Raw genomic sequence first — 17,846 nt, 5'->3', positions numbered from 1 at the left:
AGATCAGAGTAGAGTCTCAGCCAGTGTTTGTATGTCTGTTAACTCCTCCATCAGTTATCATTATCATTCCTACGACTTAGTATTTTCTTGTTATATCTGGGTATCTTCTCTCTCCAACTACTTATATTTGTTCATTTTTATTTGTGCATGTATCAGATATTGATTGTAGGTACCTGACTCTGTGTGAGACACCATGGATCCAATAATGAGTAAAAGCAATCATGTCCTTGTGCTCATGGAACTTACAGTCCAATAGGGGAGTTAGACATTAATTCAGGTAATACATAAGTAAGTATAAGAGTGTTAAAATGATAGTCACCACCTAGAGTCTAGTGGTGATATGAGAGTGTGTTATATTAGCAGGAGGTTTTGTCCTAGTTGGGGAGGTCAAGGGGAGCATTCCTGGGCAAGTGATACTGGTGTCAGGGTCTGAAGAATGAGGAGGAACTGACTAAATTAAGAGGGCAGAGTGGAAAGGAAGTTCTAGTCAGAAGGAACAAGCAAGGCCCATGGTGGGCTGCATAACATAGTACCTTTTATGAACTGAAGAAGGGCCAGTAGAGCAAAGGAGAAAATGTGAGCAGTCTAGTTTCTTTTTTATGTTAAGAGCAGCAGTAAGGTATGGAGAGAGAGAGAGAGAGAGAGAGAGAGCGTGCATGTGTACCAGGTGTTGAAGGTGACATGATTAGGTATAAATTTAGAAAATGTCACTCTGGTTGCTGGGTAGAGAATGGATGAGGGTGAGGGGAGAGCATGCTCGTGGATGGGGAGGCACAAGTAGAAGACTGGTGCAGTTTTCCAGGACAAGATAATGGTAGCTGGAGGAGACGAGTGGATAGATTAGAGGTGAAGCCAGGAGATAAAACAACAGGACTTGGTGTTGTACTTAATACAAAGTTAAGTTACACTCTGACCTTGCGCTGAAAGAACAATCTAAGGATCTGGAAAAAATGTGTAAACTCCAAATGCAATCTGATAAACATGCTATTGCTACTACAAGCACGAGATTATGGTTTGGAAGCACTGGGAGGGTTCTGGAAAGGCTGTACGGGGGGTTGGGGGGTAAACATTTGCTCTGCCTCTTGGGGGAAAAGCAGGCTTCTACCAAGTGGAATTTTAGGCAGAAGGACAGCATCTATATAAGACTGGTGTGAAAGTATATTTGTTCACTTGTTCATTTATACCTTCACCTGCACCTATTTTTTGGTCTACGTGCCAGGCATTGTCCAAAGAACCAGCCATCACATTCTAAATAAGCAATATGATGTCTGGTAATGGTAGTGCTTGGGAAATGGCAAATCTTCCTACCTGGCAAAAGTGTGGGGTACACTGTGTATGGTGGGAGATAATGAGCTTTGATTTCTGTGTCAGAGACTTAAGACTGAAACCTGTAACAGTGATGGTCCCTAGAGGGACCCAAAGTCCCTGCAAGGGACTTTGAGCAGAGCAGGTCTGGAAACAGAGTGGTGGGAGACTGGAGCTGGGACAGGCAGAGCAGCCTCATGCAGTAGGCTATGCAAGGGACTTTAAACCTCATAGCTGCAGGAGTAAGATGAGGATAGGGTTCCAGAGATATTTTTGAGAGGGAGTCAATAGAACTGGAAGAGCACCTGCACAGAAGAAAGAGAGAAGGCACATGAGTCAAGGGAGACTGAATTTTCTTGCTTGGGAATCTGGGCAGATGGTGATGTTATTCACTGGGCAATATGGGAAGATGAGAAATTTAAGGGTAAAGATAATGAGTTTGTCTGGATATGCTGAATTTGAGGCACTTGTGGTTCACTTAAGGGTAGATATTGAGGAATCTCTCCATTTCAAAACAAGAATTATGGCCTCAGAAGAGAGGTGGGGTTTGCAGATGAAGGTTTAGGAGCCCTGGTAGTAAGATATAATTGATAAATAATAATGAGGATGTGACTATGAAAAAAGAAAATGGCCAAAACTGGCACCCTGGAATATCTGAACTTTTGAGGGGCAACTGAGGAAAAAGAAAAGGGACAGAACTGGTTATGGAGTAGTCTGGAAGGTTCAGAGGACAGGCAGGAGGATGTGGTGTCACTGAAGTTAAAAGGGGAAAGAGTATTGAGAAGGATGGCATGAACGGTCAGTGTAATCAAAAGCTACCTATCGGTTAAATACTAAGAGGACAAAGTAGAAGTCATTAGTTCTGACAGTTTTGGTATTGTTGGGACCTTTGATAGAGTAATTTAATAGTGTTAGAGAATCTGTGGTTGAATAGCAAGAGGACAGGCTGAGGAGTAATTGAACGGAAAAGGATAGAGAGGCAGTGAATATGGGCTGCTTTTTCAAAAGAGTGGCAGTGATGGGGAAGAGAGAGGATGGTAGCAGAGAAGGAAAGCAGGATTTATGCAGAAAGATTTCTCCCCTTCTTTTTAATAAGGATATGTGAAACCAGGCCACATGTGCAGAATGAGTGAAAGGGATTTTGTGATTTGTGAAGAGGGAGATATTGAAGAGGAAGCCAATATTTATTAAGTTCAGAAAACTGGTTAAAAACTGGAGGAAGAACATACATGAAGAACATAAATGTGGAAAGGAGATGAGAACTTATCAGTGACCAAGAATAGGAGGTGAGACAATGGGTGAAGGTGAGCATAGGGACTGAAGGGTACAAATAGTCTGTTCAGAGTTCAGTTCAGTACTGGGTTCTCTGCTCCGGAATGTTTTGGAACTCTTAGGACATAAAGAGTATTGAAAACATAAGATTAATTTTTCTGGCATCTGTGGCAGTGCAGGCTGACTAATAAAGGCATGAGGTAGAAATGGGCAACCTGTGTCTGAGGAAGTTGAGTTTCTGAACCAGCTGTTCTGTCTCTGGAATTATTGCTATGTCAGCTCAGATCAACCATCTATCGCCAAAGGAAGGTCTCCTGGTAGCCTGAGTACCCGATGAGAGGTCAATCACATTTGCTGGATTGAATTTATTAAGGTGAATTCTTTGTGGTACCTGGGATTCCTGTCTTTAGAATTATTTCTATGTAATTACAGAACTTTTTGGGGCGGTGGGGAGGCGAGACCTATCCAATAGTCACCTAGTCTCTGTTAATTCCCGGCAGGGCAATGGCTGATCCATCCAGGAATACATCTTGAGTCAAAAGCTCTCCAACTCTGTTCCTTCCCTGTTTTCCTTGGTGAGCTCTGCTCAGATGAGTGCCCCATCTCCCAGTTCCTATGCGTGTTGACTGTCTTCAAGAATTGTAAACATTGAAGACTCAGGTCTTAAACTGGGCTCTCATCCAACTGGGAGATGCTTGCGCAGAGAAATTAGAGATCACATAAGCTACCTCCCCCTTTAAAATCTCCTTCCTTAATACACAGATGAGGAAGCCAAGGTTCTGAGAGATAAGGTGATTTAATCAAGGTTACACAGTAAGTTTATATTAAAATCAACACTCAGACCCAGGATTCTGACCAACCTCGTCTAAGCAGTTGGCATAACTGCTCAAACACATTGCCACTCTCTCTGCTTTGTGTTTCTTGCATTAATGGATTTCTTTCTCGCTTCCTCACACCTGGGCAAGTGTTCTTTTTAAAAGTGCGGTGAAAGAACCAAGACAAAAATTGAATGACTTAAAGAAGGAGAAGCTTATATAACTGGGGGGGTGGGGGGTGGGCGTTGCTTTATTCTTATAATGAAAAAACCCATTCTCTTCTGTGTAATCCATCTATCTGTTGGTGTACTTACTGTCATTAATTTCTAGATTCTGGCTGTGGTGAAAAACACTTTTCCCATCCCTAAAAGCCTAGGGGATGGGATCAAGGACCTTCAAAGGCAGGGTGGGTTACCTTAAGCATGAAAGAATTTGCTGTTTTTTCTTACTCCACCCTACTTTGAGAAAAGCCTATTTTGGGAAACCCCTACATTACACTAGCCCAGTAAAAAGCAAGTGTTTACGTTAACAAAGTCTTCTCTTTTCAAAGGAAATCGCCCTCAGTGCTCTAAACTTTCCCAATACTTTTGAATGTTTATGTATCACTTACCACTTGTCAGCATGGCTTAGGAACAAGAAGTCCAGAAAATCTCTAGAGCACAAATGTTAGGCCCTGCTGTCAATTAAAAATTAATCAGAGAGTTAATAATAATTAACTCTATTAATAGTTAATTAATAGAGAGTATCTCTTGAAAAGAATGGATGTCAGCAGAGAAAATAGGCTTTGATTTATAAAACTTTCACTCACAGGTACTTTGGGAGCAACACCTTATACCAAAAAAGTGAGAATGCTTGGATTGACCTTATGCTTATTTCAGTGGCCACGTGCTGAAAGATCCCACACTACTGTTTAGGAACTGTGGTAAGGAAATACAGTGGGACAAGGTGCGAAACCTTCGCTTAGTGTGTTATTCTGGTTTCTAAGCACAGAGAATCATGCTAGATGTGGTCTGAGGTTGCTGCCCATAGCCCATTTGAAGCATTCACACACTGCTCAGGTACATACATTTTCTCCAGGTCCCCAAATCCCGAAAATGCTCCTTTTGGGATGACTTGAAGCTTGGTGAGAACAAACCTCCTGAAAAGAGAGTGGACATAAAATATCACAACCTATCCATTCATTGATAAGTCATTGAGTGCCTAATGTATAATAGCAGATAACAGCCAAAATATACCAGGTGCTTGCTATTTAGTAGTGCTTATGATTGCTTCTCCATGATCTCTTTTCACCCACACCACAAAGCAGTGATGTTGGCAGTATCGTTATCCCCATTTTGTATAAGAGGAAACTGAGGTTTAGGGAGGTTAGAACACTTACCCAGCGTCACATGGCTAATATGTGGCAGAGCTAGGATATGAACCTTCTTGTCACCACTACTCCATTTGACTCCTATAGCCCTGTGAGGCCCCTTCTCTTTCTCTATTCCAACTCCCAATACCTCTTCCCTATTATCCTTCTTAGCTGACCTTGCTTCTTACTTCAGAGAAAATGAAACCAGTAGAAGAGAACTTCCTCATACTCTCACATGGCTCCCAGCCATCCTCCCACCTGTACCTGGGCTTTATACACCTTGCCTTCCCTCCTGTTACCATGGGTGAGCTGTCCAGGGTCCTGATTAAAAACAGTCCCTCCAACCCATGCCATATCTCTTTCCTTGTCTTGTAGTGAAGGTAACCACTACAGCAATTCTGCCCTTTCTTTCATACATTTCCTTCACCTACTTTTGCTTCTTTATTGGATCCTGCCCATCAGTATACAAACATGCCTTAATTTCTCCCATCTGAGAAAAGTCTTAACCTCAGCCACCTTCAGCTTCTGCCATTTTCTTCTGCTTGAAATATTTGTCTCACACCTGCCTCAAAATTCCTTCCAACGGCTCCTCATCTCAGTCAGGAAAAAAACCCTATTGTATTGTGTTGACCAAAAGGTTCATTCGGTTTTTTCTGTAAGGTGGCTCTAGTAACACTTAGTTGTCTTTAACTTCATTCAAAACAATTTTGTTAGATTGTATGTGACAGCTGTCATATCAGCGTGCATTGAAAAAAAGTCTTATCAAAATTGGTGAATTTTTGTGTGGCCATTTTGATATTGAAGATGGAAGAAAAAAGCAACATTTTCGGCATATTATGCATTTTTATTTCAAGAAAGGTAAAAATGGGACCGAAGTGCAAAAAAAAGATTTGTGCAGTGTATGGAGAAGGTGCTGTGACTGAACGAACGTGTCAAAGTGGTTTGCAAAGTTTTGTGCTGGAGATTTCTTGCTGGATGATGCTCCACGGTCGGGTAGACCAGTTGAAGTTGATAGAGATCAAATCGAGACATTAACTGAGAACAATCAATGTTATACCATGAGGGAGATAGCCGACATACTCAAATATCCAAATCAAGCCTTGAAAATCATTTGCACCAGCTTGGTTATGTTAATCACTTTGCTGTCTGGGTTCCACATAAATTAAGTGAAAAAAACCCTTCTTGACCATATTTCTGCATGCGCTTCTCTACTTAAACATAACAAAAACATTCCGTTTTTAAAACAAATTGTGACTGGCGATGAAAAGTGAATACTGTACAATAATGTGGAACAGAAGAGATCGTGGGGCAAGCGAAATGAACCACCAACAACCTCATCAAGGCCAGTCTTCATTCAAAGAAGGTACTGTTGTGTATATGGTGGGATTGGAAGGGAGTCCTCTATTATAAGCTCCTTCCGGAAAACCAAACAATTAATTCCAACAACTACTGCTCCCAGTTAGACCAACTGAAAGCAGCACTCGATGAAAAGCATCAGGAATTAGTCAACAGAAAATGCATAATCTTCCATCAGGATAATGCAAGACTGCACGTTTATTTGATGACCAGGCAAAAACTGTTACGGCTTGGCTGGGAAGTTGATTCATCTGCTGTATTCACCAGACATTGCATCTTGGGATTTCCATTTATTTCGGCCTTTACAAAATTCTCTTAATGGAAAAATTTCAATTCCCTGGAAGACTGTAAAAGGCACCTGGAACAGTTCTTTGCTCAAAAAGATAAAAAGTTTTGGGAAGATGGAATTATGAAGTTGCCTGAAAAATGGCAGAAGGTAGTGGAACAAAAGGATGAATACATTGTTCAATAAAGTTCTTGGTGAAAATGAAAAGTGTGTCTTTTATTTTTACTGAAAAATCGAAGTCACTTTTTGGCCAACCCAATATATAACGGCCTGCAGGACCCTATAGGATCTTCCCACTCTCCCTTCCCGTATATCCTCTAACCTCAATTTTGACAGCTCACACCATTGCTTATCTCATTCTCTTCACAGTAATCTCTTGCTGTTCTTTGTACATGCCAGGTTCCTTCTTGCCTAATATTTCTGCATTTGCAATTCTCTCTTCCTGGAGCATTCCTCTCTCAGATATCCTTCTTGCTTGCTCTTTCATCCAGCTGCTTGTTCAAATGTCACTTTCTCAGTGAGGCTTTCCCTAACCACCCTATTTAAAATGACAATTTTCCCAACTTAGTCCCTTAACGCCTTTCTTCATAGTTCTTCTGACATGTTATACCTTATATTTATTTATCTATTTATGTATTCATATATTTATTTATCTTTTACCCATAACTAGAATGTAAGCCCTGTGAAGGCAGGAATTTTTGTCTGATTTGTCTACTGTTTTATACCAAATGCCTAGAACAGTGGCTGGTACATGACACATATTCAGAAAAACATTTCTTGAATGGCTATTGAAGTGTGAGAGTTCAAGGCTTGAGGGTAGAATTACAAGTGACTCTTTGGGAATCTCTACAGTGGGAATACTATTTCTTCCTCTGCCTTTCCTCCCTCCCACTTTCTCTTACTTTGCAATTGGTTAATAGGGAGTTGGTTTTCTTTCCACTTTAATCCTTCCTTCTGCAAGGCAGTCTTTCAGTAGGAATTCAGTACTGTGGACTTGGATAGTTTCACAAACTTTCACTGCTTTAGTCTCCTGTTATTTATTGGTATTAGTGAAATACCCATTTCATATAAGGTTATTGTTCAGGCAAACAGTTCTTTTCTTCCACTTTGTTTGTTTGCCTTTGGCCACCATGTGCACCAGCTCCATGGTGAGGAATCATGAGAGAGAATCCTGTGTGCTTTTCTCACTCTGGAGGAGTTTATATACATGGGAAGGCAAAAACAGAAGCCTTGGAATCACCAGAAAACAGATGTGGGATACAGTTGATGTAATAACTATAGATGTTATACAGGAATGAAATGTGAAAGATCCCAAAGTACATAAATATATAAGAGGAAGATTGGAAGGAGTGGGTGAATTTGAGCCTGGGTCTCAAAACTATCAGATCATACTAAAAGCATAGTCTGTGTGAAACTATTGGATCTAATTTAGGATTGAGTGTAATGGTTCTAGAACAGTATCAACTTCTAGAACACTCATCTGAAAAGAATCAAGGTCAGTTCATAGTCTCTTAATGTACTCAATCTTAGTTAACATAGACAAGTTCCTTTTGTTCCTATTTATCACAAGACAGAAGAATGATGAAAACAAATTGGTAAAAGCAAATAATAAAATTGCTTTAAACTACTCAATCAGTCTAAAATTTCAAGGGAGTTGAAATATTAAGGTAAATATTAGTTAATAAGATGTACAAAGAGTAGAATCTTGGATAATTGACTCTATTTAATAACAAGTCAACTAGATCTTTTTGGTTCAACTCTAGTAGCAGGCACATTTTCTAAAAATGTCAACGTCTGTGCCTGTATTAAATGGTTCAAACTAATTAATATAATTAAATCTTTTTTGAAGATTGAAAGTCTTGACTTCCATTTCCTGCAATGCTATAAATTAGATAACCTGAAGATATTTCCACTAAAGATCACCCAGACGTCGTCTATAAAACATAACCACTATTGTTTTAATTGCATAGCTGAGCTTATTAGAAAATATAAGAAATTCCTAGGGTCCTACAGTAGAACAACTGAATACCAGATGGAACCTTGAGTTGTGAATGTAAACAGAATTCTAAGAGGGTAAATTGAAGTCAGTGTATTTTGGGGGGGCAGAAGGGAGGAGTGGGGAGAGGATTGTCTGGACTTGGTAGACAAGGAATTTGTGTTTTGATGCCAAACTGGTACATGAGATGAAACATGGATGATGGAATGCAAAGATCTGTTTCTGTGTGTCATTTGTCTGTCTACCTAGCTACCTGCCTACCTAACTATCTATCACATGTGCATTCTAGAAAGAAAGATACAGAAAATGGAGAACAGGCAACTTTCAATGAAATAACATGTGGATAATTTCCAGAAATTATGAAAGACATAAATCCTCAGATTCAGAAATCTCAACAAGTTCCAGGAAGGATAACAAATGCACTGCTGGATACCTATGAATTAAAACTGTAGAGCCAAAAAAGAAAATATTTTAAATGCAAACAGAGAAAAAAAGACATATTATCTTCAAAGAAAAAACAATTAGAAAACTTTGTAAAAATATCTTCAAAATTATTAGAGAAAATAACTGCCAGTTTAGAATCCTATGCCCAGAAATAATCATTCAAATGTGAGGGTAAAATAAAAACACTTTTAGACAAATTTAATTAGCCATTAACAAAGTTTTAGCAAAAGAATTCCCTTAGAAAATAAGATAATTTAATCCAGTAGGAAGTCTCCAAAAATAAGAAGGAATAGTGAACAAAGAAATTAATGCTCCTTATTGAATAGGTTGGTTTTTCATAATGGTTGGAAAATTCACCTATTTAATAAGGAACACTAAAAAAATGTTGACCAAGAAGTGGGTCACAAAGGAAAGCAAATTGTTATCAAACAAATCATTTTCTTTGACAATGATGCATTTGAATTACTTAGAAGTCAGTAATAAGAGGTAATTATCCCCCCTGCCCTGCCACATGTACACACGCATTTGGAGAGCCAAAACAAAACCAAATCAAACAAAACACTCTTTTAAATCATACATGGGTCAAAGGAGCAATTACATTAATAATTGGAAATTATTTGGACTTGAACCATGATGAAAATGCAACATATCAAACTTATGAGATGCAGCTAAACTGCTTCTTATAGAGAAATTTGTAGCTTTAAATTATTATACCAGAAAAAGAGGCAAAAAAGATGGAAAATTAATGAGCTAACACAGGAAAGTAATGAAAGAACAACAGAATTGTGGAAACAGAAAACTATAAAGATAATATTTATTCCATTTCTGGCTAGAACTTAAAATGCAAACTCAAAAGAAGTTTAATTAAAAAAAATGGTAAAATGAGGGGCTGTTGATAGAGATGTTTTGAGAAGATAAACACTCATCTAGACATTACAACTTGATATATAGAGTTTGAGTTTTAATTTTTCATTTTAGAAATAAAGCAAATGAGAGTCTAACAAGATTAACTTTAAACACATTGCGAAATTTGTTTGCCTTGAGAGAAGAAACCTAGAGAGAGTAGAGAGAAAAAAATAATAAAGATAAGAGTAGAAATACATTAGAGAGGATCAATAAAATCAAAAGCTAACTCTTTGGAAAGATTAATAGACTAAAAAGAAATCTGTTCATATCAACCAAGGGGAAAAAAAATCCAATAAAGCAATGAGAGACATGAAAAATGGCACTTAACTACAAATAAAACATGTTTTAAATCAGAGAGCCCTAAGAACAATTTTATAACATTAGATTTTAAAAAATCAGACAGTATGGATAATTTTCCTAGAAGTATATACTTACTAAAACTGACTCATGAAGATATAGAAAACTGAACAGATCTATAATGATCAACAAATTGGATTGGTAGTTTAAAACCTATTCACCAAAAACAAGGTCAGCATCATATGATTTTAGAAGTAAATTCTACCCCTTTAAAGTGATGAAAAATCTCAGTCTTTTACAAACTATTCCAGAGACTAGCAAAAGATGGAATGTTCTTCAACCCATTTAATGTGGCTGGTGTAACACCAGTAATAAAATAGACAGGGACAATAAAAGAATGGAAAGATTTAGACCAATCTCACTTATTAATGTAAATGGAAAAAATCTGAAATAGTGTAGTGACAGTGTATATCCAAACGGAGGCTAAACAAATAATATATCATTATCATTTGGGTTTGTCCCAGATTTCAAGGGTTGCTAAATATTAGATAACTCTATTAAAGGAAATTTCTACATTAAGAAATTAAAAGTGAAAAATCACATGATTTTATTAATAGGCATAGAAAATATATTTGATAAAAACCCAAAACATTTTGACAAACGAGAAAAGGGAGGAATATTCTTAATCTGATAAGGGGTAAAATCTATCAACCACTACAATAAATGTCATACTTAGTGGTGAAATATTAGACACATTCCATTTAAAGTTAGGAATGAGGCAAGGATGTCTACTATTATACCTTCCATTCAGTATTGTGCTAGATGCCCTAGCCTATACAGTAAGATTAAAAAAAAAGATATTCAATATTATTGATGAAAAACTGTCATTATCTATAGATAACGTGATTGTCTATACAAACAAACTCTAACCTAAGAGATTAGTAGTAGAACTAATAAGGAAGTCTGGTAAGGTAGGTGGCTATGTAATTAATTTTCATTCTTATATTATTTTAAAGTACATCAATATCAATGGCTAAAAACTTATAAAATATAAGAAATTAATCTTAAAAAAAGATTTAGGGATTTATGGAGAATAATCAAATACTGAATTAAAAAACATTAAAAAATAAAAACCCTTTGTGTGGAGAAAAGGGAACCCTCTTGCACTGTTGGTGGGAATGTAAATTGATACAGCCACTATGGAGAACAATATGGAGGTTCCTTAAAAAACTAAAAATAGAATTACCATATGACCCAGCAATCCCACTACTGGGCATATACCCAGAGAAAACCGTAATTCAAAAAGATACATGCACCCGAATGTTCATTGCAGCACTATTTACAATAGCCAGGTGATGGAAGCAACCTAAATGCCCATCAACAGACGAATGGATAAAGAAGATGTGGTACATATATACAATGGAATATTACTCAGCCATAAAAAGGAACGAAATTGAGTCATTTGTTGAGAAGTGGATGGATCTAGAGACTGTCATACAGAGTGAAGTAAGTCAGAAAGAGAAAAACAAATATCGTATATTAATGCACGTATGTGGAACCTAGAAAAATGGTACAGATGAGCCGGTTTGCAGGGCAGAAGTTGAGACACAGATGTAGAGAATGGACATATGGACACCAAGGGGGGAAAACTGCAGTGGGGTGGGGATGGTGGTGTGCTGAATTGGGCGATTGGGATTGACATGTATACACTGATGTGTATAAAATTGATGCCTAATAAGAACTTGCAGTATAAAAAAACAAACAAAAAAATAAAAATAAAAACCCTGAAATAGCACATTTAAGGGAAGTCTCAATATTGTGAAGATATCAGTTTTAATCCACATTAATGTAGAAATTAAATTCAAGACCCATCTAAGACACAGTACTTCTTTTGCTTTTGTTTCTTTTGATATGTGTGTATGGAAATGCACCAGTTGGTTAATATTCCTATGGAAGAGCAGTTTTGAGGGGTAGCCAAAATAATTTTGAAGAAGTAAAACAAGATTGGGAGAATCAGCATGCTAGGCAATATGATTTTTATAAAGCTATAGTGATTAAAATGCTGTGGTTCTGGCAGAGATTAAATAGACCAGTGGGAGAGAAAACGAGTACAGAAATAGACCATTAAACAAAAGAAAATGACAAATGACAGAGTAGCATTAAAAATGTATGGAAGAAGATATGGATTAATCAATAAGGGATGCTGAAACTATTGATTATCCTTGTGGATAAAAATAACACCTTTGCTTATTACCATATTAAAATCTCAACTCCAGGTTTATTAAAAATCTAAATGGGAAAAATCAACACTTCAAAATTTTTAAATAAAATATAACATTCTATTGAGGAAACTTTCTTTAAAGAGGACACAAAAACTGCACGCCAAAATTGAAAAGCTGATAGATTTGACAATAATAAACTTAAAGTTTCTCTAAAACAAAGATATATTGTAGGTTGGGGAAAGATATTTGCAACACATACAACTAGCAAGGGTTAGCATCCAGAATACAAAGAACTTTACAAAATAATGAGAAAAATACAAACAACCCAGTAGAAAGATAGGCAAAAGATATGAACAGGCAGTTCATATAAGAGAAAATGCAAATGGCCAATAAACGTATGCAAAGATACTCAACTTCACTAGTAATCAAGAAAATGCAAATTTAAGCAATTATTAGGTACCTTTAAACACCATCATATTGGCAAACATTAAAAGGAAAACCTCACAATAACAGTGCTGGTGAGGCAGTGGAACAATAGGACATTTTCTACACTCTTGATGGAAGGGTAATTTTCTACAAGTACTTTCAGTAGCCATTTGGCAAAATGTATTAAAGTCAAAGAAACAAATGCCTTTGAATCCAGTTATTCTATGTCTCCTGGCCACATGTGCACCTGGAGACGGGTAAAAGATTAACCACTGCAACATCATTTGTAATCGTAGAAAACTGGAGACAAATGCTCATAAACAAGGGGATGAATAAATATTAATAAACTATGATATATTGACACAATGCCAAATTATAAAGCAGTGAAAAGGAACAAATTGACTGGCGCTACATACAACAATTTGGATAAATTCCTAAAGCATAATGTTGAGAAAAAAAAAAAAAGTCAATTATATGCACAATATGTGCAGCATGATATGATTTTCATAGAGGTTAACAACATAGAAAATAACACAGTGTATTGTTTTGTATGAATCATGTTTTTTCATTCCATATTTTTGATGTTTTGACATCTTGGGGTTTGCTGACTCTGGAGGGACTACTCCTCCTAGGGCTAACTCCTAGAGATAGCAAACAACTGGCCTGAGAGTGTGCCTTTCTTATGCAAACCAACTAATCCATACCCCCAAGCACCTCTTTTAAGGGGCCCTTACACTCTGGGCCACCATTCCTCTGTCCTAATCACCCCAGGGAAGCTCCTACACCACAGAATCCACTGAAATTATTTAGACTAGCCAATCCTAAACCTGTTTACCCTGTTTCACCCGTTTTTATTTCCCTTGGAAGCCGCAATAAAGTGTTTTCCCCCAGCTCCCTCTGCCTCATGATCAACCCTGGTGCTTCCCCATGTGTCCCCTTCTCCTGGGAGCTGTGAGAATAACAAACTATCTTTTCAATGGCAGTTTTCTCCTAATCTTTCGGCCTCACCATACTCAAATAATAATAGGACCTATATTGCAAAACATGTTTAGAGATGCATACATATCTATCAAAAGGAAAATTCTGAGAATCACAACACCAAAATCAGCATAGTGTTTACCTCTGTGACGAGAAGAAAAGGAGTGAAACACAACTATCTCTAAAATGTTTTGTATTTTTTAAAAAGATCTAAACCATTTTGACCAAACGTTAAGATTTGGCAAAGCTGAGCGGTGCTTTATGAGCGTTTATGATACCATTCTCTATGCTTCATACTTGAAATATTTCATAATTAGTTTTTCAAGATTGAAATTCTCACCAGGCCATATCCCAAGCATCATTTATTTATCTGTTTGTGTTTAAACAGGGAGAGCTATTTAAAAGTATCATCATATCCTTCATGTCAGATGGCAACTTTACTTCACTCTGTAAGGGGGCATGAAATGCCTGAATGATTTCTATAAAGATGCACAATTCATCAAGATGGCTCTGAAAAGAAAAATTTCTTCACTGTATTGCAAGTTACTTAATGTCTCTTCCATGATAAATGGGGTGGGTGGGGTTTATTTTTATTTTTTTCTTTCCTGAAATGGAGAAGCTTTAGGATTCCCTTGAACTCTGTTTCTGTTAGAAGCAATCCATATCTTGGGCAGTCCATTCACCCTTGGCCAAATTTAATTCCTCTTTGTGGATTAAAGGAGAATAGTTTAAAAGATCCCATAAAAAGCTTTCTGGCAGCCTGGAAAACAGCCAATATTCTTTTTGAGGAAGCTGCCTTTTTATGATGGCCCAAGTTTAAATGACACTGGGCTCTGTGTTCTTTGAATTTCACACAAGTTTAAAAAATTAAAGTGAGAACAGCTTGGCCCAGGATATACAAAAAGAAATTGATCATCATCCTGACCTCAAAATGCCAAGAGTTTTTGCGCTTCACACTCTTTAGGTCAAACTGCTACCCTAATTAACTTTCTGGGAATGCGTCCAGGAAAACTATCCAAGGGGGTGGATTGAACTAAATGAGGAAATCATCCAGAAAAAAAGAGAGTTTAAATAACTTGATTTGGCTCTTTACCATGACCCAGGAGATAACTACCCCACTGTCAAAATCATTTAGGCACCTAATTGGTTGTATTTCTCATGTTGTTACACATGAGTCTTGAAGCCAGTGGGGCAGCCAATTGTAGGAAGGAAAAGGTGGGAAGGTAGGAAGAGGTGGCTTCCTTATATAACTGGACTTTAAGTTTTTTTTAAAGAAAAAAAAACTTCACATTTTGGCATAAGTCTTAACTGCCTAGATGTGGGGTGCTTTGTAACGTGTAATGTGAGGTGCTCTGTAAAACACAGAGAAATTTGTTCAACTAGCATTAGCCCTTCATCCACCTTCCGGCTGTGTATGAAAATGCCAATGATTCATTGGGGGTTGCAAAGTCTCCCCTGGGGGTTTCTTGGGATAGAGCTGTCAGTGTTCTTTGTATCCTTCTTCCATGGTGTGGAGGAGACTCTTGTCCTTAACCTTAAACCAAATGTGAGAGGTATTAGGAGAACTAATTAAAGGGGTTGTCACTCATTTCCTGTAAATCTGGAAGTCATAGAGCCTGGCTTACGACTAAAGTCTGACCTCTAAAGGTGAGAAGTGGCCAGCTGCTTTGGGAGAGGGCTGCAGTTCCACAGACAAAGGTGTGGGTTTCTCAGAATCCAGACCTATACCCAGCTGAAGGGATCTGGATTCTCATCCTCAAAAAAATGGACTTGCCTGCATAGTGACCAGATCCCAAAAGAAAACCTGTCTGGAGCTTCTGCTCCCGGAAGCCAGTGAGAGGAAGGAACTGCTCTCCCAGAACCACAGATGGAGGTCATAAGAATTAGCCTTTGAATATCTGCCACACCCAGAGGGGTCCAAAGCCAGGTGGCCACTGTGCCATCAGTGTTGGATCCACTTCCTTTCCCTCCAGTCTCTCTACCTCCTAGGCCCAAGCCAGGCAAGGCCAGAAACAACAGCAAGTTGGGGAGGAGTTAATAAAGAAGAGAGAAGAACCCCCCCCTTCCTCACCAGTTACAGGTTTCTGAGTCTGAAGTGGGCCCAAGCAGTGGAATAGGGAGGTTTTAAATAGGATGAAAGAGTGGACCTTTAATAATAGTCAACACTAGACTTTCATGACATTTATGAGACTGGAACAGCTATGGCACCTGCCCCGAATTTCATCTGGGATGGGGGAAAATGAGTCAACAGAGTAGGGTTTGCCTGGCAGTGGTAGTAAAGAAGAGAGCTACTTCTGGTTGTACCCTGTTGAATCCATCTTGATCAATATGTTATGATTTCTGAGTTGGTGAAAACCTTCCCCAAGTCTTCCTCTGTAGAACTTTATCTGTGAGAGAAAAAGTATTATGAACTTAAATGGGAGAAGGAATGGAAAGCATTCTTATTCTTATTTCCTCCCCTGTTATTTAGCTCTTATTCCCTGGGCTGTCAATGAGCAGTTTAGGACAGAGAGGGTAATTTGGCTTTTCCTTTTGGTGTAGTTTGACCTAGAAGAAACATTTGCAAGTCAGAGCCCCAGCCATGGGGATTATCTACATAATAGCAGAATGGCTGGCTAAAGGAAGGGAAATGATTGCCCAGATGTTCAGTTTCCATTGACCTTGTCTCATGTAGACACTGCCACATGCCATTGTGTCAACTCATGATACCATGATGTTTTCTTTAGGAGAGAAAGTTTATGGTTGTAGGATAGAAACTCATGAGGCGGGCGCCTCTCCAAACCCAGCTCCCATGACACCTCGCTGTCCCCTGGGTCTCCAGGATTTCCCCTCATCAACCTTCCTGGAGTGGTGATTCTTCACTTTTATCATCTTCCAGTGAACAGGGATTTCTAATAGCTCTTTTGAATCTGCTTTCCTTTTTATTCCACTTATGTCCCCTTATCTCAACATCTGTGCTGGGCTGATAAAGGGGATGTTGGCTCTCCTGCTAACTGTATATCATCGCTGACTTTATCTCCTCCTTTGTATAACCTTTACATCAAGGTGGTGGAGACTTTTTTTTTTTCCTGTCTCCCCCCTCCCTTGTTTGCACTGAGTGGCCCTGGAATTATTCTCGACACCATGTTTTATCACCTGTTCACTTTCATTTTATCAGCTGTGCACTTTCGTCGTCTTACCTGAATCTGATGCCTGATTTGTAACTCATTTATATGAAAGCTCGGGATGAAGAAGCAACATGGTGAAGAGAAAAGACCCCTAGGGTAAAAAATTAGAAATCTGGGTTCCATTCTGGCTCTGCTACAAAGTATGCAAATAACTGAGAAAAGTCAGGTCCAATCTGTAAAGTGAGGGGGATGGGCCTGATGATCTCTAAAGCCCCTAGAAGATAGATTTTACACTGTGGTTGTGTAGTGGAATCCTCCTCAAATGCTCTCCCATTTCAGTCACATTCTGTTTAAAGCAAAAGAAATCATTTTACATTAAGTGCTCAACACAGAATGAAGCCCATCATAGGGGATTACTGAATAATAGCTAGCCCTCCTTTTTCTCTAGTGAAGGTTAAAATCACTTGAGCCTGCCCTTTCCTTCCCATCCGTCTGCCACCACTCAGGCCAGACCCTCATCCCCTCATGTCTGCAGCCTTGGCTGTGACCTACTAATAGGATTTTCTCCTCTGGTCTCTACTGTCTAGTCTGTCTCATCTAAGACCAGAGTGCTCCTTCTAACACTGCTTGCCTCAACACTCTCCTACTCAAAAGCAAGACAAAACAAAAGAAAAAAAGCCAACAAAGATTAATGACACATAAAGCCCTTTCAATTGCTTGCCAGTACCTCTAGGAATCTTAACTCATTTGTCATCCATTTGAGGCACTCCACAGTCTGCCTCCATTCCTTTTCAGGGAAATGTTCTACTACTTCCTACATAGAAACTCTAGCCAGGGCCTCACCATTAATACATGGCTTGTGCTGTATATGTACTAAAATGCCATGGGTGTATGTCCAGTCTCCCTAAGTATATGGAATGGTCTCATAGAGCAGGAACCATGCCACTTGTCTGTATTCCAAAGGGCCTCATCTCATCAATGCTTTGTGTATTTCAAATATTAATGCATAGTAGTAGATGGGGGATAATGTATATAATGGCAATAGCTCTAAGTTTTAGGCATATGAGCATCTCATACTCTAAATC

General features: G+C 38.4%; 1 protein-coding gene across 2 annotated transcripts in view; it reads right to left on the bottom strand.

Moving 5' to 3' along the window:
• FSHR (follicle stimulating hormone receptor) overlaps positions 1 to 17,846 on the bottom strand; it is a 166,213-nt gene that overhangs the window by 87,146 nt on the left and 61,221 nt on the right. For both annotated transcript variants that reach the window (XM_059942821.1, XM_059942822.1), the window contains exon 2: positions 4,459 to 4,530. In XM_059942821.1, the coding sequence (XP_059798804.1) occupies positions 4,459 to 4,530 (72 nt within the window). The remainder of the gene's footprint in view (positions 1 to 4,458; positions 4,531 to 17,846) is intronic.

The sequence above is a fragment of the Balaenoptera ricei genome, chromosome 13, assembly GCF_028023285.1.
Source record: "Balaenoptera ricei isolate mBalRic1 chromosome 13, mBalRic1.hap2, whole genome shotgun sequence".
Taxonomy (NCBI): domain Eukaryota; kingdom Metazoa; phylum Chordata; class Mammalia; order Artiodactyla; family Balaenopteridae; genus Balaenoptera; species Balaenoptera ricei.
This window is presented reverse-complemented; position numbering and strand designations above follow the sequence as displayed.